This window comes from Macrobrachium rosenbergii, chromosome 39, assembly GCF_040412425.1.
Source record: "Macrobrachium rosenbergii isolate ZJJX-2024 chromosome 39, ASM4041242v1, whole genome shotgun sequence".
NCBI lineage: Eukaryota > Metazoa > Arthropoda > Malacostraca > Decapoda > Palaemonidae > Macrobrachium > Macrobrachium rosenbergii.
The window spans coordinates 3,142,501-3,169,415 of record NC_089779.1 but is presented as its reverse complement, the minus strand read 5'-3'; the positions used below and the strand labels follow the sequence as shown (position 1 = coordinate 3,169,415).

Genomic DNA, 26,915 nt, shown 5'->3' with positions numbered 1-26,915 from the left:
AAACGTTATACATTAACAATAACAAAGCAGCAACAGTAAGAACCCAATTAAATAGTTTAAACTCAATAAACAATTCATAAGCAGCGTAACCACATAAAAAATAAAACCACAGCATAAATGCAAAATCAGTAACATAGATGTTATAATAAACACAAAACCAGGCAGCATAATACATAATTACAGTAATTGTAAAACGAGCACACAAGACAAACAGTCACAAACACACAAACTCCTAAGAGTTATTGAGACAGTCACCACTGCAACATCATATATGCTTGTTTTATGATTTTCCCGTATTAATGATTACATATAAATTGGAGTAATTTGCGAAATATATACAAGATGTTTTGTAGAGTGACTGACATTCCCCATGCCTTGCCTTTTCCAATAATGACGACCAGGTGTCAAATGAGGAGATGATTTTATGACCGTACCCAAGATCATTATCAACCCCTGACCTGACCATATTAATCTTTGCTTGCGGGGAAAATCAGTAGCCCGTTACACATTTACGCAGACCCTTCGAGAGTTAGCATAATGTTAACAGTCCCCAGTCAATCTCGCCATGAGATCTTCCTGAGTTGTTAACAGTTCCCAGACAATCTCGCCATGAGATCTCCCTGAGAGCCTTCCCCTTCTTGCTTTTACCTGCCATGCCATTAAGGGTCACCATCTTGACCTGACCCACCTGCGACTCCTCCCACTGATGGGTATTTCTGCTGTGCAACAGGAGGGAATTTCTTTATACATATTAGAATAACTTCTCAAAGGGACGGCATGTTCCCTTTAAACTCTATATGTAATCATGTTGATTGTTTCTATGACAGGGTCATTTGTGAACAAACTGTCCACAGTCACTGACGTCATGTTGCCTCGTGAGGTCATTGGCTCCAGGGTATCAGAGGGAACGTTAGTTCTTCGTTGGAGGGGTGGATACAGCTGTCGCCTGGCACGCTGTTGGCCCAGCGTTCGACTCTCCTACCGGCTAATGAAGAATTAGAGGAATTTATTTCTGGTGATAGAAATTCATTTCTCGCTACAATGTGGTTCGGATTCCACAATAAGCTGTAGGTCCCGTTGCTAGGTAACCAATTGGTTGTTAGCCACGTAAAATAAGTCTAATCCTTCGGGCCAGCCCTAGGAGAGCTGTTAACCAGCTCAGTGGTCTGGTTAAACTAAGCTGTACTTAAGATACCTAAAGTCAGGAGATGTTAGCAAAAAGCAGGAATGAATTTGCTCCTCCCCTAAGCATACGGAGATCAGAAGATTCCACAACTGCACCAGGAAAACTATTCTACATCTTAACTGTAGTCAAGATAAGACTCCTCGCAAATTAAGTAGTATTAAACTTGGTACTAGAAAATGGCACACAGTTTGCAGTAGCAGTCTGCCTAGTGTTGTGAGCAACAGCTCGGTCGGGTAAAGAGGAGTGCAGAATTTTGCTGTTGCAGTACATTTTATGCAAAAAACAACGAATCCACTTTATGTCTATGCTACAAGTCAACATTATGAGTTGGCAAAATAAACTTGCCAAATGACAAAACTCTATCCAAGAGACTGAGACGACAGTTAGCTTGAGAAGAAAAACTGGAGAACAGCACTCCAAATAAGGAAGAAAGAAAGAGTTAAAATGCTTAGATATAATACTTTCATCATTAAACATTTAAAAGCATTCTACAAGATGCCAGCTTGTTGAGATACAGAGGAAGCAATGTAATGCGCATGCTTATCAAAAGTCAATTTCTTATCAAAATTTACACCTAAAATCTCACAAGAGTCACTAATATTCCAAACTGTTCCACTTAAATGTAAACAAACTAAGATGCAAAGACAAAAGTGTTCTGGACCGACTAACTACCATGCATTGAGGTTTAGAAGGGTTTAAGTTTCATGCCCCAAAGCCTTATCCACTCACTAGTGCAAATACTAAATAGAAACACTGGAGGAACACCTGAAATGATATTACTAAGTTACTCCACTGGCCACCGACACAGACCCTTTAGGTTCTGGCGGTTAAAAATTCATTTAAAATGTTAATGAAAGATTCACCAGCTCCCAACAATCTTAGCTTGTAGGTAAGTGCTTTATGACTGAAACAGTCAAGGGCTGCACCAAAATCTGCACCAGCCATCCCAGCTGCTCATTTAGGAAAGACCATTTGGACTACTTAAACCAGAAAATGAACAAACTGCTGAGTAGTAACTGGTGTCTCATGGAAATCCCCTGTGTGCTGTGGAATAAGAAATTCGATAAACTAATACTGAATATAAGTAGTTTTAAAAAGTCTGAATACAGTCAACACGATTAAAACATTTTAGATAAGAAAAACGGTGGTTAGGAATGGCCAACTCCTCATAATTAAAAGATATAAATCTTTCTAGCAGAAGAGAAGTAAGAACAGGTGGCTCATTAGAATACTGGCAGCTAAGTAAAGAAAGCATTAAGAAATTCTTAAAACACACGAAGGGAAATATTTGGTACCACGTAACTGTAGGCTATAAATTTTCTGCCGAAATGAACGTCAGCAACGTTCAAAACACATTTGCATAAGACCTCTTGACAGAGGAGAGCAGTGCGTACCCTGGAAACTAGGAAGTCGCTTGGAATTAATGCACATTTAACATTACAGTTGGGCCATTTCCTTAACAAGAAAATGTGCTTCTGGAAATAATGGCCTCACTCACAACCACACGTGCAAACATTGCCGTATATTCACTAAGATGAATTTGTTGTGGATTTATTAACCCAACACACATTGAAGCATTATGTGAGGCAATGTATTTGACAGATAATCGGCGTATACACAGAACTGCAGAATACTATACACACACATTCTCTGGTAATCATTATCGTCTATTCAATATGTTGTGAATTTACCCAAGCACTTCTTTAAAAATCATGTGGAACAGTGTATTACACAAAGAAACATATGTATATGCACAGAAATTCATAATACGCACATACAGACATTCTCTGGCAACTATTACTACATACTGACACATTCTGCGTTTTGGATTTCACTGCCCACCACAAATCTTTAAGAGTCACGCGAAGCAATGTACTTGAAACAGAAATACATGCACACACATGAACACATTCTCTGGCAACATCACCATATACACAGTTATTTTGACCTACTGACATAAGCTCACATGTTCAAGAATCATGTAAAGCAATGTATTTGATATAGTTACACGGGCAATGCACGGAAATGCATAACACGCACACACATTCTCGGACAACCTTTGTCACTGATTCTGAACAGGTTGCGGTTTTACGTACCCTAGCATACACGTTTCAGACTAATGTGAAGCAATGTATTTGACAGAGGGGCATCGGTTTACACAAATGTGGGAACGCATTCTCGGTCAGCCAGTACCTTATACTGACTATATCTGAATGTGTTCTGAATTTATTTCTTCAAGCGCACGTTTCAAAAGCACGAGCAGCAGCAGATTATTTGAAATATTCTACACTCACAGGCATATGAACAGAAATGCGTAGCAAGTATACACACACACAGCACACACACACACACACACACATATATATATATATATATATATATATATATATATATATATATATATATATATATATATATATATATATATATATATATATATATATATATATATATATATATATATATATATGTGTGTGTGTCTGTGTGTGTGTGTGTATGTCTGTCTATACACTATACACTGCTCTTATCATATTCAACGCAGATCTATATCTTAGAATTCGCACAGGTTCCTTGAGTGAATCATGAAAATTTGAATTTTTTTAGATACGCGTAAAACTCAAAATATAGACTATAAATAGTTCTGCATTATTCACTGTAAACTTGTTTCCTACTTATCTTGAGAATTCTGTGGAGATGCATTACTTTTTTACCCAAGAACATTAAGCCATCGACATTGTCAAATCTCACATTTTTTACATTAACATAAAAGGGAAAAAGACAGTTCTCTTTAAGGTGACAAATAGCAATGATCTCGGTTACTTACAGATTTCCCCATCTCCAAAGGGGCTCTCAGGTACGGCATCACGCCTACGCATTCAATTCGATCAAACTTGTCTCAGGCTTTCCTCGTCTCCTGACGACCGTTTCATTATTCATAAAAACGTCTGTTTCCGAATGCAATTTCCGCCAACGTGCACAAAAAACAGCTAGCGACGCGCGAGCGAGCGGCTGCAGTGTGTGCAAACTTCGCGAAGCAACACAGCTCTCGAAAGTCATTCAGAGTTGCACCCAGTTGCACCCCAACTCTCTGTAACGGCCAGAGGACGTGGAAAAGGGTGTCATTCGGTGTACGTCACGTATCAAAAGCTTCCTTGGAGCAACACTCTGTATCATTCATGGAACGGTGACGAAATCTTGAAGGGTGGATCGGTTTTTGCGTATTTTGAAAAAGAATAAGTAACACTGGTAACTATAATGGCTGCCGTTGCTTGTACGAAACCGCCTGTCCTTATCAGTGAGTGCCGGTGTAGGTGCACTGACCGTCGACCAGTTGACAGTCGACTAGGCCACCAAGTGCAACTTATCTCGTTCTACTGTACATAAACTTACATTATTCCTTCTCCTCCGCTTCGTCGTCAAATGAAAGGGTATGCACGAGAGTTGATCTTGTGAAAAATAAAACTACACAACTAAAAATCTGGAGAGAAGAGCAAACTTGAGAAAGAAAAAAAAGACAAATGAACGAATGGTAAAAAAGTTTCACAATAGCGGAATAATAGGAAAATAAGACAATGAATACACGGCAACACGATTGTCAGAGCTATTATTTACGATCGAAAAAAGTCGACAAGAGAAAAGTGAACAAAGTCAGCGTATACCGTTTCGAAAACTATTATGGATGCCTGATTATGACCTCACAACTAATATTCTCAAACATTGTTCTGAGGCATATCCTATGAGATAGACCGTTTTCCTTCCTCGAGGTCACACGATTGCATTTTTTTTTTAGTATTTTTATTTGATACGTTTACTAATAAAAAATATAACGACTCTTTCCCTCTTGAAATCCCATTCCTTTCGTTCATCCTACACAGCAATGTTGGTTCTGCCCGAAGGTCGCACGTGTATGATGGCAGCTAAATATAGGACCCCCACAGTGAGAGAAATAGGGTTTGCTCCTAAGCTAAAGGAACTGCGCACACGCCGACCGACATGCTAAAGTAGTCGTTAAGACGAGCGTGTCCGAGTTAGCTACTGCGTAGGTTATCATCATCAGCAACGAAGCGAACGTTGGCTGTTGCTTCCGAGACGCCCCTCACGGGCATAATACCCTCCAAAGAATGACAGGCAATGCTGGATACGCAGCAGCTCATTGACAAGCTCCGAGTTTCCTTACTTGATTGGAGGGTCGTTGCTGGCGATGAATCATCCCAGGAGCCCACTTCATCTTTTTGATGGCCTTCTGGCGAATCTAGCCGGTCTTCAGTCCTTGAGATGTGCCCAGCTCAGGTCTGGGTTCAGTTTCTATACTGTGTGTATATATATATATATATATATATATATATATATATATATATATATATATATATATATATATATATATATATACACACACACACACACACACACACACACACACACACACATATATATATATATATATATATATATATATATATATATATATATATATATATATATATATATATATATCTCAAAAGCCTATAGGTCACAAGTATGTTATGAATTTTCAATACACAGTGAATGTTTAATTGACAAGTGGGGAGGAAAACTATCCCAGAATCTTGGAGAGAATGTTTAACTGTCATCTGACGCATCTCCGAATTTGGCAAAACTGTGGAGTCAGGTTTCTTGAGACGTGGGAACAGGTCACGTGACTTCACAGGTGCGTTCGCCGGAAATGTCCAGGTTCTGGTGGGGGACGTGTGTACGTGCATTTCTTTTGGGCGAAGTTCCAAGTGTGAAGGGATTAGATATGGGAAAAGGAATCATTTGAAGACCAACATTGAACATTATCAGAAGTCTTCAAGTGAAGACTTTGTGGTTCGTGATTTATCGTTCAAGACTGCGAACATTGCTGTTTGGTGGTAGGAACCACATTCAGTTTCCAAAACTGTAGATTGTTTTTCTCTGTTTTTATAATGTCTTTTTTTTCAAGTGTTTATTGTATATGTTTTATGAGTAACATGGGAGGAATTCCCACATCTTTATTTTTATGCTTTTGGGGTTAATAAGGAATTCATTTGACTTCTTCAGATGTTTTGCTGAGAAAGAGGTTGAAGATGTACTCTTTGGGAATGTGTTCTCCTTGATGACGGAAGCGGTTTTTTTGTGCAGTCAAAACGATCGCTCACTGTTATCTAGTTAGTGGGCGGTGACAATTTACTGACGTCATTGAGAGCAAGTTGATGCAGTTATCCCACTGCTATCCCGTTCTCTGCGAGCCCGTTTTCTTTGTGTGGGGGTACTGAAGTATTTCTGCTTCATCATTTGCTTTTGGCATTTAAGAGTTTTTTTTATGGTTTGCATCTGCGGTTAGTTAGGGTTACTTCATTGTTCACATTTGGCGTTTAGAATTTAATTTAATGGTTCGCATTTGCATTAGTGTTGGGCGTTTGCTGAATTTTTAACTTTTTCTTTTTTCTCTTTTTGTCATTTCTCTTGTTTTTTCTTTCTACCTTTGGGAGTCATATGAAGCTGAGATCTAGTCGAGTTCTTGGAACTTGGAGGGTTATCCGTTCCGATAACATGGTGGAGGCTAACGAAGATAAGGATAAAGTAACAATGTTGCACAAATTTACATCCGTAAACGCCGGGGTTCGCCCGTTTCCCAGGCTGGCTGATGGCGTTCTCCCAGTTCCCTTCGGAATTTTTATGGAGGGGGTGACGAATTTTTTAGTCACCAAGAAAATATCGGATGAGGTAGAAGCTTTCAATAAAAGGTTTCCTTAGTTTGGACAAGGGGGTTATTGGACAACATTGCCGGAGTCATCACTTTTTGAAGTGTAGGACCTGGGACAATCATATGGATTTTTGAGAGCATCATCGGTAAAAGCTGGGACTGGCGATGTAGTTCGAGATCTCAGAGCTCTTTTCAAGGTCCGTAAAATACATGATTCGCTGGTCACGTTTAGTACCAGATGTTTTGATACTACGAGGGATTTTTCGAAGAAGTTGAGAAATTCTGGTTGGGTAATTGGAGGCTCTGTTACGATAGAGAATCTTGAGAAACTACTGCAGTATGCATGGATCCTGAATGATGTCCCTCATGCTATTGTAAATAGTTTTGACAAGGAAATAGAAAGGGGGTCAGATGAGAATTTACTGTTCTCTCAGGTTCGTAAGCACTTGTCGAAATGTCCTACGGCAGATAGCCCCTTTATGGATTGGATGCCGGAAACTTCCGGGGCTATTCCAAAGCATCATACACAGAGTGATTCTGATGCCACAGTTTTATGAGGTTATGTACCATGACAGTGGATGATAAGACTTCTGTGAGTTCAGGATCCCAAGGGCGTTGTTATAATTGTAATAGGCAGGGCCATACTAAGAAGTTTTGTAGGGTGAAATACTGTGGCACTTGCAAGTCTGCATATCACGGTTGGCGGTCTTGCCCATTTCTTGAACAGAAGGAGTTTAGAAGCTCACCTCAGAGCGCTGGTCTGGCAGGTAGGAGAACTCCTCGAGGGGGGTTTTTCGGGAGCCTCTAGAGGCCGGCAGAATTTCTGGTGGACCGAGCAGCAAAAAGGGAAGAGATAAAAGGGGTTATTTCTTGTGACATAGGACTTCTGGGGGAACCCTCAGAGGCGAAGCCAGTGGTAAAAGGGTCTGTGTATGATTGACTGGGTCGATGAAGACAATTGAGGAATTGTGTAGATTTTCAGAGGTAGATTCACAGACTAGGAGGCAGGTTTTTAAGGATCACTTAGCCAATGCTGATTTTAAAGAGTAATGTTGAGGGTGTGGAAGATGTTCTGGCTGAGTTTGCGAACATAACCACACTTAAAGGGGATAAGTTAGGGTTAACAAATGTGTTAGAACACAAGGTTCATTTAGAGGATAAGACCAAGCCTATTTTTGTCCCTTCATACAGGATTCCTTTTAAGATTAGAGAACAAGTAGAGCAAGAGGTTAATAAGTGGGAGGAGAAAGGCATTGTTAGGCCCAGTTTCTTGCCTTTTAATTTCCTGTTGTTAGCAGTGTCTAAGAAGGGTGGTTCAGTCCAAGATTGTGTGGACTTTAGGAAGTTGAACGAGAAAACCATTCCTGATTGTTACCCTGTGGTGTGTTTGCCAGATTTATTTGTTGAGATTGGGCCATGAATATTTATTCTTCAACTGATCTAATGCAAGGGTACTTGCAATCACCACTTAGCGAGGAGAGCTGAAAGTACACAGCTTTCTCTTTGTCGAAGGGGCATTATGAGTTCAAGCGGATGCCGCTTGGTTTATCAGGTAGTCCTATGACATTTACCAGGCCAATGAATACAGTTTTGCATGGCTTGTTAGGGAAATCTATATTTCTCTACATGGAAGACATATTATTTGCCACTGATTTGGCAGAGGAACATTTAGAGGTTCTTAGGGAAGCTTTTAGGAGGCTTAGGTTAGCAGGTTTGAAGATAAAATTAGCTAGGTGTAATTTTCTGAAGAAGCAGATAGTATATTTGGGTCATGTCATCTTTAAGGAGGGTGTTAAAGTGAATGAGGATAAAGTTAGGGCAATTGTAGATTTTGCTACTCCCATGAATAGGAAACAGGTTCGGTCTTTCTTAGGCATGGCTGGATTTTCCGTAGGTTTGTGAAAGCTTTTCTACCTTAGCGTCTCCTTTTACAGATGTCCTGAGGGATTATGCCCAGTTTGTATGGTGTGATGGGCAGCAATCAGCTTTTCAGAATATTAAGGATGCCTTAGTTAATCCCTCAGTGTTGAAATTTCCTGATTTGGAGCGTCTTTTCACGTTGGCGAAAGATGCCAGTCATGATGGTATAGGGGTCTGCCTTATGCAGAAGTTTGATGGAAGACTCCATCTGATTGCATTTTACAGCAGGAAGTTTACGACATGGGGTAGTAATGAACAGCTATGGTCGGTAGTGGATAAAGACGGCAGCTACTTCCACAGGGCAGCTTCCTTCACCTCTCCGACATCTACAGGATGGTGGACACGAAACATGGTAACCTCCAAGGCAGTCAGGCAGGAACACAACAGAAACGGCCCAGGACACCACCACCAGGAGAAGCAGCAGGCATGATCAGGACAGCCAATGCAGGAGCTACAGAAGTGGTTCGGAAGGCAGGAGCTACTGCAGTGGCCAGGAACGTCACATGAAAGTCACCAGCAGCGACAGGAACGATCAGGACGGCTGCAGCAGGAGACCAGGAAGAGCCGCCCAGAGACTGTTGTCGAGTCAACAGGAGCGTAACACAGGGAACAGCAGGAGCAGATGGACCACAGATATGCCAGAGGCATTGCCACAACATGCATGAAGGCTAGCAATGACAGCGATCAATCCACATCGGCGAAACAGAGTCGGAACGATCCCAACAGGGAATTATGTCATCCAGCCAGGTATTGTGGTCAATCCCAAAGCAACAATAATGAACGTCAGGACTCCTTCATGCGAGATATCCAGCTAACTACTGCTGTGTCTGCAATGCTCACTGTCAACCTGAAAGAAAAAGCAAAGATGATTAGAGAGGGAACTCCTCTCGCTATGAAGGGAATTGCCCTATGCAGCGGGAGGAGGTACCCAAGAAGAGGTTGCCCAACACCCCACCCTCCCCTCGCAGTCTTTGCCCGACAAGCGAGTGAAGAGGGCGAAGGAGAGAGATCTCTACCAAAGGAGAGAAAGAAAGAACCTACAGGGAGAGAAAAGGATGGAGGGGAGGCCACCAAGGGTGCCGTGGATGCGTAACTTACAGACAGCGCCCGTAACCTCCCACCCACCCCGCAACTCTCTAAGCGCAGGCGGCGAAAATAACACTCAGCACATGTAGGAAGGAAGTAGTCATGCCCTTTTACACGGAGGGTGGAAGCCCAAGAAGGGAAGCGAACTCTTACATCCTGATCAATGTAGGGGAGCGAAGATATTACGTCCCAACCTAATATTTCTGATTGTACAGGGGAACGCCTTCAGTATCTAAATAAGGGGCTACTGGAGAGAAATATTACCACTCGGTTACACTCCTTTAAATACGCCCTTGGCCGTCAACCCAAGACACAGTGCAGGGGAATGACAGCTATGCAAGGTTATCACACATCGTGGGTTTGTAATAATAAATATCAAACACCCGTAATATATACACAAAAATACATTAAGATCCCACCGGGATAATAAGAGCTTAACGACGGTCAGGCAAGGAGATCCGAAACCACGTCTGCAACGCATGACGGCCGAAAGCAAACTGGAATCTTTACATCCGAGCAGGCGGTAGTTACTGCCTAACCACCTTGCTCAAGAGTTTAACGGCCGTTTCCCGCCTACGCTGAAAGTAATTCCTAATGTAAAGGGCCCAGGGTTTGTATATCGTGTCGGAACAAACAAGCGTAAAAAGAAGGGCGAATAAATGGATAGTGGGAGCCGTTCCCAAGGCACTTCTCATTCATTACTAGTACTGCTGATTCTAAGCCTTAACACGCATGCGCTAGCTTTTGGTTCACCAATCAGCAGCTGCCGGTTTTCTGCGCTTAGCGAGAGCTGCGAGAGACTGACAATTGACGTTTTCCTGTGTTATTTTACTGGCTGAACAAGAATTTAAAGTAATTACCTCATGCCAGAACATACAAGCTTGCCAGGAATCTTAAAAAGTGCAGATAAGGTGCGCAGCGACATTCTGCCACGGCGACCTGTAGAGGCCACCCAAGATGAAAGTGGTAATGGTAATGTTTTGCTTCCCGTTTATGAAAGCTTCGAATAGTGTGCATTGAAGCTAGACTCTGGCAATTGATGTTTATCTATGTTATTTTACTTGCTTTGCAAGAGCTTAAGGTAATATTTTGCTGGTCGGCTGCTGCTAAACTGTAATTTACCCTTGAACTGTGTGCGACTCACTGGTACAGACGTGCAGTTTTCATGGGTCAATTACATTTTACTTACAGCCAACCAACAAAATATTTAAAAATCTTGTTCAGCAGGTAAAATAACCTAGGAAAACGCAAATTGCCATAGGCTAGCTCACCGCGGACAGCTGGTTCGGATTCCACAATAAGCTGTAGGTCCCGTTGTAGGTAACCAATTGTTTCTTAGCCACGTAAAATAAGCCTAATCCCTCGGGCTAGCCCTAGGAGAGCTGTCAATCAGCTCCCTGGTCTGAATAAAATAAGGTATACTTTTTTTTGGCTTAGAATTACCGTGGCCTGGTCAAAAGGTCTTCCAGCTGCAGCTGTCAGCACTCTTGCCCTTGATAAGATATCAAAACACCACAATCTGCTGTAACTCACAAGATAATTTTGTCAGGAGAACCATCAACAAGCAATAAAACAACCAAGAGAACCCGAGAACCCAGCTAATGCACCCAACCTTCTCAGCTGCTCAGCACAGAAGTCTACAGGTTCACCAGTCCACCTCTTTCTTGATGATTTAGTAAAAGCTATAAAAGCACTATCATTAAACGCCGCTAATAGCTTTCGCTCAATAGCATCAGTATCAGATTGCTCTGCATCAGTTAAATCTTAAATATAATGAGAAGGCGTCGCCCTCTAGGTATAAAAGGTAAAAATCTGGCTTCTGAAATCTTCTGCAGCTTGGCTGCCAATTTAACTTCTTCAGCTCTAAAAAGTTTCAGTTTTCACTTGTCACCTTGGACACCATAGTAATACCTTGTAATTTCTTACCTTATTATGATGGCTGAACAGTCGCACAACTAATTTCACAAGTAATTGGAGAGGACAACACAATACCATTGACAGTACACTCGCAACTAACCTAATCCAGAATTCTGACAGTCACATTCACTACTGTCACTAGCTAACCTCCCCACAGTGTTACCAATGGAGAAAATGAAAACGCATCCAAAAGATACTAAAAAAATTAAAACATCCAGATTTTCCATTTATAATAATAATAATAATAATAATAATAATAATAATAGTAATAATAATAATAATAATAATAATAATATACGTAGCATGTGTGTGTACTTGTATTTATATGGAGAGAGGTTATATATGTCTTTAAATATACGCACACCTAAAGTTGCACCTCTCTCTCTCTCTCTCTCTCTCTCTCTCTCTCTCTCTCTCTCTCTCTCTCTCTCTCTCTCTCTATATATATATATATATATATATATATATATATATATATATATATATATATTATATGTATGTACGCGTGTGTATCCTACATACACATTTCAACACATGCATATTTTTACTGCATAACGCATATGCAGACTTACCGGGTTAGATATTCATATTTATGTATAAGATAATAATGTATGTATGCGCATGCATGCACACACACACACACACACACGTATACACCAGAACTGAACGTTACCATTTAGAGTAAATTTCAGTAAGCACTATGTGTCACACCACATCTTAATATCATTCGTCCTTTTCAATTCTCGTTATGACATGCAAATTTACATTATCTAATAGACAGAATGAGGTTAATTTATATATATTTTATATCCAAAATCAGCAAATGGACCGCTGTTTCTGCTAAAAATTCTAGATAACTCAAAATTGATATAATGATGTACGTTTACAAATCACTGCCATGTTGGACTTTTGTTTCCCCAATCTCTGGCAATCCATTTAATGCATATACTCATATTTATGTACCGCACATTCCTTTACCTTTCCCCTTTTGCAGCCAGTTTAGAAGAGACATTATTAACCTTCACATACAATAACAGAGTAAACACATAATCGAACTGCAGCACCACACTGCGAATAATAATTTCCTAATTACACATTACACTTGCTGAATTCTGGAAGACAATGAATTTAAGTGTCTCAGTCAGACTGACAGTGGCCCAATCCCTTTCTGACTCCCAGCCATTGACCCTACTACCCTTGTGTCACATGGTATTCGTAGAGGCTAATGTAACTAACTGTTGCCTGCTACTGGTCGCTGGCAGAAGATTCAGATGATAGCAAACAAATATCATCCATGTTCGCGAAAGCATAAAGTTGATATTCCCTTTTATTGTGATAAATCCTAAGCGTTAAGCGTTCATACTTCGCATCAACATGGCCCCACATAAATATTAGGCTTATTCCTAGCAAAACTCAAAATGAAAGTCTCGGAAATTGATGCATTCTCAAAGAGGGAATAACAAACATGATAAAAAAGTATTCAATTTCCCATAAAAATATGAAAATAGTATCCATTTTTTACCACTTTTTGCCATTTCGTATTATTATGGTCAGCGTCGTAAAAACGCACGTAGCTCAAAAAGTATCCAAATGATTCTTTCGTATCCATTTTGGTAACACTGCCATCCCATTTAGGGTTGCCACCCCACACACCCAGGAGATTGCCAAAAAGAAATAGCTGCCAATAATTCTAAAATCTACTACATATAATCCATGAGAACAAATTTTTTCTTCGTACTCCTTTAATTACATTCTAAAATTTGTATAAATTATTGCGATTTATTACAAAAATGACATACAGGCCTTCTATTATCTGGCTTACGTGTGGAAACACTTGAAGGCTTCTGACCATTCACGGCATTCTATTTTCCTCTGAAATAAGCTTAGCAACCAATCAAATTCACTCTCATGGTCCAACCCTTGTCTGGACCACTGCATTCGAATATCGTGTGGCAACAGAGGCAATCACTTGTGTTAAAAAATACTCCATACTGATCGTCAGTATGGAGTCTTTAGGCTACGAATGTGTCAGCAACTCGTCTTGTAATTTTCCAATAAGAAACATAAACAGAACACTGATTTTTTTTAGCAGGCATACTTACATGCAAAAAAGCCTGAATGTGCAAAAAAATAATTCGGACTGTTCTCTCAAATCTCTCTTTTAATATATCACAAGCAACAGAATAATCACTGACAATCAAAGCCAACCTCTGAATCACAGACTTGGCTTTACCTCCCAGCAAAGACTGCAGGTAACTGAATTTACTAAGACAGGGATATTGGTAGGCTATCGTCAGAAAAAAAAAATGGTCCCACAAGGTCACTCAGTCAACTCACACTTGAAATTTGGCAACTCCAGTCTGGCTAATCTTACACTCGTCGAAGAATTTGTAGATCCGCCAGAATCACTTCCATGATAAACCTGGTTCTAAAAAAAAAAAAAAAAAAGACACTATTTGCAGCAGCAGCTTGCCTAGACTAACCCAAAGACCACACGGGAGACAGTGCTCCAAACGAGAAAGAAGGAGAGTTAAAACACTTATATTTGATAGCTGTGTCACAAAACATTCTAAAACACGTCTGCAAGATACCGACCATTTGAGAAGCTAAGGAAGCAATAATACGCATATGCTTCTCAAAAATCAATTTCTTATCAAAAGTTGCACTAACAATCTTAAAAGAGAGACTAACATTTAAATCCATACCATTTAAATGTAAGTCAGGTTGCAATGGCGAAACTGTTCTGGATCGACTAACTACCATACTTAAGAGTTTTAGAACAGCTCTGCTTCATGACTAAAAGCCTGCTCCACTCATGTATACGTGCAGAGAAGGATCAACATTTAGAAGAGTGGCATAATCTGCATTTGCAATTAATTAATTCTCCAGACCTTGCCACATGTCGCTAGTATAGACAATAAATAACAAAGGTACAAAACACCATCTTGGATAATGTCAGAATTGTCATTATTACTAAACTGGCCATCAACACAGATACTTTTCGCTCTGCCTATTAAAAAGTCATTTAAAATATATAACAAAAGATCCACTAATTTCCAATCATTTTAGCTTGTAGATAAATGCTTTATGATTCATGCTATGAAAGGATGCACTAAAATTTAAACCAACCATGCATGCCTCTACACCCTCATCAAAAGCACTATGCAAGACAGTAGGTACTGACAAAAGTGCATCCCAAGTACCAAGGCCTTTACAAAGCCCGAAGTGTAATGCTGGTAGCAGGTTTTTACCTTTAGCAAACTTACAAAGACGCTTAGAGAGCAGCTTCTCAAAAAACCTTAGATAAAACAAGGGTAATTAAAATTAACCTATAATCTGAGGGGCATGAGGTAATGCAGCAATGTTTCCCTTCCTCCCAACAAAAGGAAAACTTGCAATGAGTACGACAGACTATCCTGAGCTGGTGTAGACACAGAAAAAGATCCATAAACAGAGGGACCCAACAACAGAGGGTAATTCTGAGGAAGAGCTCTGCATGGAGATTTCGCTTATAAATAAATTTTTTTTTACTGTACAATATAGAAAATGGTGTATATAATGCAGAACATGTAAGATAATTTTAAAAATTGTAATAATGATGGCAGAGAGAAATAAATGACAAGTGATCACTGAAAGTCCATACGAAATTCGGGGGAAACACAGTAACGCGGAAAAAAAAAGATGCTGATTAGCAGGGCTGCACTGAAAACGCTAAAGAAGAAGAGATTAAAGGGAGAAGACTAAATATTAATGTTTAGCAATCGAAATCCAAGCGTATTTCTTGCTTATTGCCCACCAAGCAACAATTTCAGGAACAGATTTGGATACGTGCAGCAGCAGCCGTATCACAAAAATGAAGATAAAATAACAGGTAAACACCTTGCTATTCATACAGAGCTTTCCCAAGAGGTTAATGAAACTTGTAAAGAATTTATTAAAAAACTACGAAGCCATTGAGAAAATATACTGAAACAAGCGCAGCCATAGGCGGAATAGAAGGGAGCCGTGACATAGGAAACCTCTGTAATTACTACTACTACAACCCTTCCCGCACCTGTCATTGCAATTTACAAATGATTTTACGTAAAATTTCTTTCTCCTGTGGCCACAAAATCGTCAGCCTTAGCAAAAGGAGCCAGGTCATTCATTTGGGAATTTATAATAAGTAGTTGCAAGTCAAGGTCGAGCTTAGCTGCCGACATTGGGTTGATTTTATTCCACAAATTATTTTCGGTTTTGACATTTGCAATTTTGTATTTCATTTCACATTTATTTCTGCAGGCTCCTCCTACGGTAGATCCAAGGGAGTTCTCCACGCATTTCCTTTGAAATTGATCTTTCCTAAAGTATTTTGGTTGATTTTTAAGAATTTACCTTGATTTTTTGCCGGTCGACTGGAATTAACCTATAATTAATCTCAGGAGTCCGACGGCCATCATAGAATGCTAAACCACGTGTTCAGGGTTATAGGGGAGATTTTGGTTAAAAAGTGGAATTCCCTTCCAGGGGTTCGAGGGGGGGGCAGAGCTCCCCTACTAAGTAACACGGCCTGCTAAGTTAGGTTAGGTTAGGGTACCATAGTTCAGTATAGTTCCTTGGTATTTTAGCTGTAGGTATTTCTAAGTATCAACTCTGGTCGTTTTTCCCTCGGAAATTGGTTTTTCCTATACTCTTACGGCTTGATGAAGGAGACACGTTCGTTTGTCGTCGGCCAAGTGTTATTCGCCTCCTATCTCTACCCATCGGTCAAGGGGGACTTTGGGAATTCGGGGTTTCCGGGGTGGGGGGGGAGAATATGCATAAACTAAGTGGACGTGTTTCCGTTTTGGGAGCGTTCCTCGGACGTGTAAAACGCCAACGAGCCATTCGTTGCGGGGAGGAAATCCTTATGGCTCAGGTACGCGGCAAATTCTCCTCAGTAACCGGCTCGGAGGAACGAGAGATTCCAGGGTTGCTGTCAGTCATCGTGCTACGTTGATGAGAGAGTATCTGGAGATTCATTTACGCTAACTAGAAGCGAGAAAAACGCCCTGAACCGAGTTAAATGCGGCGAAATAAACACCGTGTAAACGTTTCCAAACCAAAACATTATCGCTATGATTGCGATTTATAATAAAAAAGCAATGTAAGAATATATACAATATTATTGGATACAGTGAATTAAGGCATAACATTTTAAAATTTGTTATGTTGTTGTTTTTATAATGTGATATGTGAATATAGGGTACAGTATAATGTAGGCTACACTACCGTGTATGCCTATGATATACCATAGTGTAGGCTAAGCTAATTCTTGTTTGTTATTCAGTTTCTCTTTGTATTGAATTATCATAAGTCATCCTAAATGAACATCCAGAATTAGCTGATATTAATAATCACTATACCGTGTATGTATAGAGTATACTTTATAGTGTAGGGTAGGCTACCACACATGTATACATGGTACCAAATACCCTAGTGTAGGCCAGGCTATATTCGAGATACTTTTTTTCCAGCGAACAATGGGTTTTTTGGAACCTAACCCCATCATAAGTAGGATAATACCTGTATAAGCATTTTTAGTGTTTTTTTGTGTGGTTGAACTATCATAATAGGCAGTTCTAAGTGTTTTTAGAAGGGTTCTAAGTATTTGGGGGTTGTAGCTATTTGCAGGGGGGTGTGGTACGCATGGTTTACTGTACTTGGTAAGTTACCTATGTAAAAATTACATTTTTATAATGAAATAAAGTTTCATATATACTTACCAAGTACAGTAATTACATGATCAGAGCCCCCCCTCCTCCCCTCTGATGGACATAAGCATAAAAAGAATGAGGTGATCTGCTAAGTTGTTCCTAGTATTGCCGTTAGAGGCCAGTACTGGTCACCTGCACTAAATAATTGAAGCATTGCCACAAATTCTGAATTTAAGCTGTCGTACTAGCTTAGAAACTATAGCCGTGTAATTACCTGATAAGCATATATAAAACTTTATTTTATTATAAAAATGTCATTTTTCTGAAAAGGTTAAAGTTCACTTTTATGAAGGAAAGAAGCTCTCTCATTAACCTTGACATTTTTTCCAGTTAAAGGTTTGCGATTTTTGGTCGTCAACTGCGCTGCGTCATAACTTCAGCACTTCCGGTTCTTCTTTAAATATGGGGAAAGAAAAGAAGCTCGCAAAGGCTAGAGCTCAGGTAATTAAGTTAACCTTTTTACAGAATATGAATTTTGAGGTCACTTATTTTTGCAACTTAGTGTTTTGTTGATGGATGTATAAAATAAATTTTCTTCATTGTGCATGTGAGACACCCCTACCTGTTAGATTACCAATTAGAGGTTTGTTATGCCCTAATTTATTTTTTGAGAAGATTTTGGTTTAATTGGCAGTAGTTCACCTTTTAAGGAGGGTGTATTTTAAGTATAATTGCTCAGTCATCCAATTTTATCCATGAGTGCAAGGTTCTCCATCCCCACGAGCAAATAGCTCCTTTTTTTTGCTCATGCATATTACAGCTGACCTGACAAACATTAGCCACTTTGGGTTACCTTAGGCAAGGATATAAGTGCACTCTGTACCTCAGCATTCTCATAAGTTAGATTTGAAATGGACACCATGCACTCTTCTGTTTTGTGCACTTTTTTGCATTAATAAGGCAATTAAATTTGTATTCCAGAAAGTTGAAAATACCTCACCAATCTCTGTGACCAAAGATGGAAGAATTCAAATCAAGATTCTAGCCAAGCCTGGGGCTCAAGAAAGCAGAGTTACTGGTAGGTTAAGAAACAAAGATGTTGGTTCTGATGATTGTTTGGTGCATGTTTATATACTTTTTCCCCGATACAATACTATAAAGTAGATTTCAGATACAGATGGTAATTGGTGATATCAATATTTTGTCTACAACACTTAGAAAATAATATGTTTCTGGATATTTTAAATACAGTACTGAGTTTTCAATATTCAGGCCATGGACAGTACAGCTATTGCAAATTTTACTGTTACCCATGTTTATAATGATTTTTAAAATTACAGTAATTTTATGTTTTGTACGCACAAATCAAAGCCTTTATACTTTGGTTAAAAGAAGGCTGCTGCATACACATTTAGCACATAACTGATGATCGTGACACTCACTTTGTTGATAGATGCCACTTCTGGAGGGATGAGATCATTCTATTTTTCACTTACTATGTTGATAGTGAAGCATTGCTCAATGATGTAGGACACTCCAAATTTGAATTATGTCAGACTACAAGCACAATAGGTCCAATTTGAAAGCTAACTGATTGTCAGAAAGACTAGTTGTCTGTCTGGTTAAGTAGGGTAGGGCTGCATTGGGGGACCAGATAATCCTCTGAGAAGTTTGTAGATAGTAGATTAGTTGTTCTTATGGGAGAACATGACACATGATGTCTACCCCACAAGAGTTTAACAGGATCGAGGTAAATGGGTTAAGATATTTGTGGAAATGGGCTTTTTAATAGCTTTTGAAAGCCACAAGACTACAGTCCTTTTATAGGAAGGCAGTGAGACTTGAATAGATCACAAGCAAGTGTTTGTATTGGGATCTTGTAGAATTGGTGGCGAGGATGATTCAATAATTTTTCAAGAACTGCATGGACACTTTCATGAATATTCTGCTTTGCTTGAGAGAAGAGGAAAGGATAAGGAATTCAAGGAAGAGTGGGTGGCCCCAATTCCTTAGTAGAGGTCTTTATTTTTTGGGGGAATAAGTTAGTGTGGGGTGGAAGAGGAAATTGGAGTTGGGCAGTAGTTTCTTGGCTAGGTCTGTAAGGGGATGGATTTACAATTACTCTACTGCTCCAGCTTGGGCCATTTTGGATAAATGAACTACATTCAGGATTATCTGCCAACATTTACAATAATGGGCATGTGCCCAGTTGGCACTCATATGGTAATACCTAATGGCTTTGGCATATATTATTTTAAAATGTATCATGCTCTGATAGGCATGCAAGGGAAGTCATAGGACCTACAAAATTGGGATACCTGCCAACTTGGCAGAGTGGGAAACAATGTAAAATATGAGCCTTTGTGAGGCATAAAATAATATGAGTAATGAACAAAGTATGGAAAGGAAAATGTTAAAGGAAAAAATAAATTACAAAGTTATAAGGAAATAAACAGGTAAAGAAACCTGACACCCTCTTCTGGATAGAGGTGCCAAGGCTCTCGTAGGATAAAGGGGTGGCACAGTGCCAGATTGGCACTAGTGCCAAAGGGAGCTCCGTGGCTTTCTTTAGGCTATCTGAAGTCATCTATGCCCATGATTTTCTTCCATGGAGCTGTTTTTAGGTTGATGGTTTTCCTTGGTAGGGGAATCAGTCAAACCAAGCCTAGGGAGGACAACGGAGTGCCACCCAGTTCGGCTTCTTTGATGGCCAGAGCAGGGGCATTCGTTACAGGCTCTACCCTAAATCGTTGCAATTGCTTGAGTTCATCGGCCAGCTGAGGTGTGGCAGAATCCTTACACATGCTCATGTCTACGGAGGATTGGGAAAGAGAGGAAGAGGTTCTGGTGGGTGTGGGAGGCTCACAGGTTGCAATGACCAACTGAGGCACGGGTTGTGAGGCTGCACCTTTGGGTGAGCTTCCGCTGTGATCGGGAGAATCCATCTCTCATACTGGCACTGGTAGCGGAGCCAAGCTGGGAGAAGAGAGGGGATCTGGACTGAGATCTCTTGAATGGAGATCTGGTGCATGCACTGGCACTGGCACTAAAGCAGGATCAGGCACTGGTATAGGATTTGGAGATTGCTTGCCATTCAGGATGGATGGAACTTGGCACTGCTCAGAGCACTCAAGTGGCACTGGCAGATATCGTGAGTCAATTTTGTGGTCTCCAGGAGGGAGATTGATTGGGTGCCTTAACACTGGCACTAAGGCAGGGCCTGGCACAGGACTGGGCTTTGAAATCTGCATGGATGAAGGTGGCCACTGCACAGAGTACTCAGGTGGCACTGGCAGTGGAATGAATGGAGGCTGGTGAGAATTACTCATGCCTAATAAATAACTTGAGGGGTTCAGCCCCTAGAGTGTTGTAATTTAGATGGAGACTGGAAGTCTTGTCCCATGAGGATGTCATAACCTCCAGGAATGTAGCTTGCTACTGCAAGGTTGCAGATTTTGGATCTGTGAGGTCTCGTGACTCTCAACTGGACAGTAGAAAGTATCATTTTAAACTGATTGATACCCTCAATTGTGATAAGTCTACATCGGTTAATGTTAGCTCCATAGGGAACCTTGTCTTTCCTTATGAGGGAAATTTGCACGCCAGAGTCAGCAAATGCCTTGACCTGGCATGCGGGGTAGCTACCTCGAGGAGGTGCCACATATATGGGACCTTCAGCTGGAGAGCCTAAGGATTTAGAATTTGTAACAGCCAAAGCAATGGCAGGTGTACTTGGTTTATTAGGGCATTTTGCCTATTGGGTGGGGTGCCCATAAACTTTGCAAGCAGGGCAATAACTCCTCTAAAATCTTTACCTGGCACTGTCCCATTGGAGGGAGCAGTTTGTATTTTTTCTAACATACAAACCTGAAGGTCTATACATTCAAGTCCCACCTCAGCCACCCCTCATTCTGATACCTGGGCCGAAAGCCAGTGGAGCACAGGCCAACGAGTTGGCCGGGCTTCCCCCCTTCCATATCGTCGGTAGTTAAAGACCTTGTCTGAAAGTTGAATGATCATTCCAGCTCACGTTCACGAGCTACATCCCCATGTTAAGAACTTCAGGTTTGTAGGGAAGGAAGAATACAAATTACTTTAAAAATTTGTTATATTTATATTTTATTCAGTGTTTTAATCAAACCACATTATAAAGACAAACTGTCACTTCATCTCGAACTTTTGTATCACACATGACAACCAAGAATGCAATAAAAAAGATTCTGTACAGGTCACTTTGTTACTATAGCAGTGATAGTTTTATCAACTAAGGTAACAGGAGTGTGGAGATAAGTAAACAACTCTATTTTAAGTGGGAGCCATAGACCTAGAGTATTATTGCTCTTGGATACTTGCAAACAAGCTTTGATCATATGTCTGGTTCTAATTTACCTGTTCGAGGTCTTTTGCTTAAACCACAGTGTAGCCTCTCAAAGCAGCTCTTCTGCTCTCTGCTTAATCACCATTAACAAATTTAAGTTCCATGCTTGGACTAATCCAACAAATCTAGCATAGGTTTGCATTGATGAAACATGAAAATTTGTAATGATTTTTTCCCATTCCTAAGTGTATTGCTTTCCATTTTTTGCAACATTGTTCATTGTACAGTATAACATTATAATGCAATTTTACTTTGTGTAGCAAAATTGGAGTACATCACCTTAGGTTATGTTGGATATCAATATACAGTACTGTACTCCATACAGCACTGTTATTCTTATGACATCAATTAATTTTGCCATTTTTGAGAAGCTAGCCTTTAGGTTGAATAACTTTTTGTACTAACTTATGTTCTCATTATTACAGACATAAGTGCTGAAGGTGTGGGCTTACAAATTGCAGCACCTCCTGTTGATGGTGAAGCTAATACTGAGTTAGTCAAGTTTCTTTCTTCTTCTTTAGGGGTTCGCAAAAGCGATGTTGTTTTGGATAGGGTAAGTGTATTAGAGACATTTTTCATTTCTGTGTAACATACATGACTCCTAATTGTAAATTTTTTTTTATACAGTATATCTTATATAGTTGGACATGATACAGCAGTACAATATATTTGGGACTCAAATTTCGTGGTAGTTTGGTTCCGAGACCTTTTGTAAGCAAAAATTGCATATATTCATGTCCTGTATATAAATGCTTCATTACACTGTCAAAGGTATTTGACCAACACACAGTGTTCTGTATACAGTACGTACTGCAAATCATCTGTCCATTAATTATAATACACCTGAAACACTATAAATGCTGTGTAAATACATTACAGTTGTTGAACTTTTTTTGTCTAAGAAACTTATAATAAAAATGAAAAGGTAGCATATATTTAGCACTGATGCAATCATCATCCAGTGCATAACTTTTATTTATTTGGAGTGAACCTTACCTGTTATTAAAGATAGCTCATATCTCTGCGCCGATAGACACTTAAACAAAAGAATATCGAATGGCTGACCCAGATGACTGTCTAGTACATCAATTCTTCACAAGGTGTGTTTTGAATGTTTTAGCTCATGAGAATTCTCCTTGCCGCCATTGTGTATAGGCACTCGGTATTTCGTGGTTTTGGCTGTTTGCTGCCTTTATGGTACTGTAAAAATATTTTTCATAAGATGCATTCCGCTGGAATCGCGGCTGTGAATGCCAGGTTCTTGTAGGAATGATTACTGTACTGTGTTAGGAGGATGTTGATTGTTGAGGTAGATGTGTCAGCTGCAGGGGTATAAAGTGTGTCATTTTCCCCCTTCTCCAGGTCCTTCATCTATATTTTTCCTTAATCAGTCTGTGGATTTTTCTTATGCTAATGCTGTAGCAGCGCTGAGACTTCCTCTCTACCTCCATCTTCTGCTCCCCATTTGGTTCAGGAAAGCGAACTGAGAAGTTAGAACAGGACTTAAACCTTATTTTTGGCATTAAAAAGTTTGTCTGAATTTATGTTAGGGAAATGTTCCATGTCCCCCTTAGTGTGCAATCATTTTCATGTTCCCCTGTAAGAAGTAAGGTATCAATGCCCTTGCCATCTGTAGCCTTAGCCTAGGACTAACCTGTGACAGTTAAAAGATTTTGCTGCCAGGGAACCGGGTCAGTTCTTGGGGCGATGTGGTTCTCTGCCCCTCGTCACCTGCTTCTTGTTTTTCAAACTCTGAGTCTCATTTATTGCGTTAGCCAAAAGTGACTTTCCAAAAGAATGATTGGCTGATTTGGTGGATAAGCAGGATCCATTTTCCTCATGCCAGTAGATCCTCAGTCATGCAAGTTCCTTCGATGTGTATTCCTGTTCAAGATGCTTTGTTTCGGCTAGTGTAAAGCACCTCAAGCACAGTATACACAAAGAAAATGTTGTTCATAGGGGGATGGTATTACCTTTCAGGAGGAAGAATTCTTTTCTACCGAGTGTACTGGTTCAAGTTGGCCAACTCTGTTGATGGTATTCTGTTAGCCATGGACCTGTTGCTTCATCTGGTTGAGCTTCTGTGCATTATGGTACTCGGTAGACTCCCCTAACTCCTCATTCTATTCTTTATCTGGGAATGAGGTAGACTCACTCAATTTACAGGCTTTTCTATTGGAAGGCTCATGGGCACTTCTTTCTTCTTCTCAAAGAATTTTAGCCCTTAAGAAAGCACCCTACGCAGTACTGTAATGGCTTTCTTTGTTAGGAAACATGGCCTCACTGGAGTATTTGTCAGAATAATCAGTGTGGTGTTGGCATAACAACAAACGTTCATTAAATTCAGGACCATCATTGTCATCAGGTTCTGTAGGAGGAACACCAGAATTATGAGTTATCAAGTTTATTCCTAAACTGTATCCAGTTTTGCTGTTTTTTTCCTCCTTGTAACACAAAACAAAAGTTTATTACAAGTGTTGAGATACTGACTTACAGTACAGTATGTCTCCCATAATCATGGGGGCTATGTGTGAAAACTAAACTCATGTCCCCCCTACATTCAAGAACAGCCATTTTCTCTCATACAATATGTTTAGCCTCTGCAACAGCCTCTGCAAATGTGATGCTTTCAGTTACACTTTTTGTCTGCATATATTTTTCTTGGTGTACACATCACAATTTGTGAAGAGGATGGATGGTTATCCCAACAATGCATATACTGTGCTGTATTTTGGTTCTTTATAACATATACTATGTTCTGGTTCACTACGCTTAATGCGCATTGAAGGCTAACCTTGTATTTTCTGCATAAAAGATCCTAAGATATGAACATATTCTTGATAATAAAAACAACTGTTTGGTCTAATGATATACAGTATTGCTAAACCCTAAAACTTAACCATGCTGCTGTTATTACATTACGCAAGCAGATGGAATTGATTGTAAGTATTAAATTTGGAAGTGAAAGTAAGGTACAATTGATCTTCTTCATTCTTTCAGTTCCAATCACACCTTGATCTTGTATTCTTCTGCAATGTTCTCCTCTGAATACATCATCAGTTAGGATAAGATATCACCCCCCTTGGGTGATTCCAAAGAGCATGTACAGTTCTGAGTGGTCTACTTCAACTCTTTCAAGATGCAGTAATGCTTTTAATTTTTCACATTCTTTTGGTGAGCCCAATATCTCAGGCTCTTGGCCACAACACTTTAAAATGTCTCTGTACACATTAAAAATGTCACAATTAGAATCTTCCAAATTAAAGGTCAAATACTTAAAATAAGAATGGGTTTCAAATATCCCTGAGCGTATTTCACATACATTTCTGGTGAATTTCCCCTTGCTCTGTGTTGGAGCATGGGGTTCCAGTGTTATGGCACTACATTTCCTAGTCATCATGTGTGCCAAAGGGATATGGGAGGTTCCAGGGGGTACTTGGTTCTTTATTAATAATCATATAAAGAATGAATCAAGAGAAAAAATAAACAAACCTGAAAATCTTAAAAAGATGTCATCAGCCTTTTATAGAGTTTATTCTTCTGCCAATGGCACCAGTGAGAGCTGACTCCCAAATGCCCACTCCCTACCTTACCCTACCCTACTGGGGATGACATCAACATAATTAGGGTGGCTCAAGTGTTAGCCAAACCTGCTTGTCTGGACTGAAAGTATTACAAGAATACAACTATCTTCGCCCTAATCATATTAGTGGGCAAACTGGACAAAATGCTGAGGTATCAATGCCGATAATCCCATTGATGTCTTTGGTCCAAACATCATTGGGATGTTATTGATTGTACCACAGTTCCCACCATTAGCTTCAGATTAAACCCCAGTCCCAGCTATTAAAATTTTTCCCATTTACAGGTCAAATAAATTTTACCAAAAATGGAAATTTCCACAAGACTAAATCCAAATTAATAAGTAACATTATGTATAGGACTCTTGGACTCAAATCTGGGAATGAATTCCAGGGATTCAAGAGCCCCCTCACCACATCAAGGTGGTCCAAAGTCGATGGGGTAGCATGGAGAAAACAATAACGAAGAACCATTTTGTCAAGCTTTACATCAAAGACAGAACCAGCACTTTTAGTGCAATATGCAACACACAGCATGTTCCAGTTGATGCATCGGTGAAATGATTCATTTACTGTACCAGGCAAGGTAACTTGAGAGTACCATTCAGGATAAAGTCAGCCATCATTGAGAGAGGAATTTGTTTCTTTATTGCCATAATTGAGAGTGACCAGCACAGACTGAATTTTGTTCTATCCAGCATCAAGCCATTGAAGAAGAAAAAGTTGATGGACAAGAGGTTCAGTCACTGTGAGAGCTAAATAAATTAGCTCAATGGTCTGGTTAAACTGCCTAATAATATTGATAATAATAATGCACACTTCAGAGAGTAGATGCATAAGGGAAATAGACCCAGCAACAAGAACTGTATATACATTCATACATGGCAGGAAACACTAATATTTCCCAGCTGACTCCAACAGTATGGATAGAAAACTATGACTCATCAGCCAGAACTTCTCTTTCCCACTAGATTAAGACTTGAACTTGTAGGAGAAGTGGGGCAAGCTTCATTAGTTGGGACATTTTGCAAGATTCAGCATGAGCTAGACAAAGACTAGATTCTGTATATCTAAGGGCATGGTTGATGGCGTCGCATCAGAATAGCACACCTTATCCCCCATAATGCTCTTCAAGCAGAGATGAGATAATATTTGATTGGATGCAAGTGACATCAGTTGTCTTCCTTCTAATTAGCCATTTGTCATTATTCAGGGTAATGAGTTTTGTTATTTTGTATGAAGACACATATTTTTAAAATATAATATTTTGTTCATAGACAAACATATTCTTAGTGTCCTTTAGTTTTTCTAATGGACACCTGATAACCAAAGACAGAGTTAGTTAATTTGGTAGCAAGTGAGACCGATTTACACCTACCAAGGTTCTCACGGACCTCCAATTTGTCTTTAGGTTTGTTGGCTTTGAATAGTCATAGTAAAACAATTATTTAAACAAGCATTTTCTCCC

At 39.8% G+C, this 26,915-nt stretch overlaps 2 protein-coding genes across 4 annotated transcripts in view; one reads left to right on the top strand and one right to left on the bottom strand.

The window, feature by feature from the left end:
• LOC136825656 (reelin-like) overlaps positions 1 to 11,953 on the bottom strand; it is a 127,357-nt gene extending 115,404 nt beyond the window's left edge. Inside the window, 1 exon segment of the mRNA XM_067082338.1 lies at positions 11,823 to 11,953. Within this exon segment, the coding sequence (XP_066938439.1) occupies positions 11,823 to 11,891 (69 nt within the window). The 5' untranslated portion in view covers positions 11,892 to 11,953.
• A 3,899-nt stretch (positions 11,954 to 15,852) lies between these two features.
• Positions 15,853 to 26,915, top strand: part of LOC136825655 (UPF0235 protein C15orf40 homolog) — a 13,553-nt gene continuing 2,490 nt past the window's right edge. Inside the window, exons 1-4 of one of the 3 annotated variants that reach the window (XM_067082334.1) lie at positions 15,853 to 15,952; positions 17,879 to 17,989; positions 18,470 to 18,566; positions 22,292 to 22,419. In XM_067082334.1, coding sequence (XP_066938435.1) covers positions 15,887 to 15,952; positions 17,879 to 17,989; positions 18,470 to 18,566; positions 22,292 to 22,419 — 402 coding nt within the window. In that variant the 5' untranslated portion in view covers positions 15,853 to 15,886. Of the gene's footprint in view, positions 15,995 to 17,878; positions 17,990 to 18,469; positions 18,567 to 22,291; positions 22,420 to 26,915 lie in introns of all 3 variants that reach the window. The other 2 variants (XM_067082335.1, XM_067082337.1) reach the window with 2 other exon arrangements.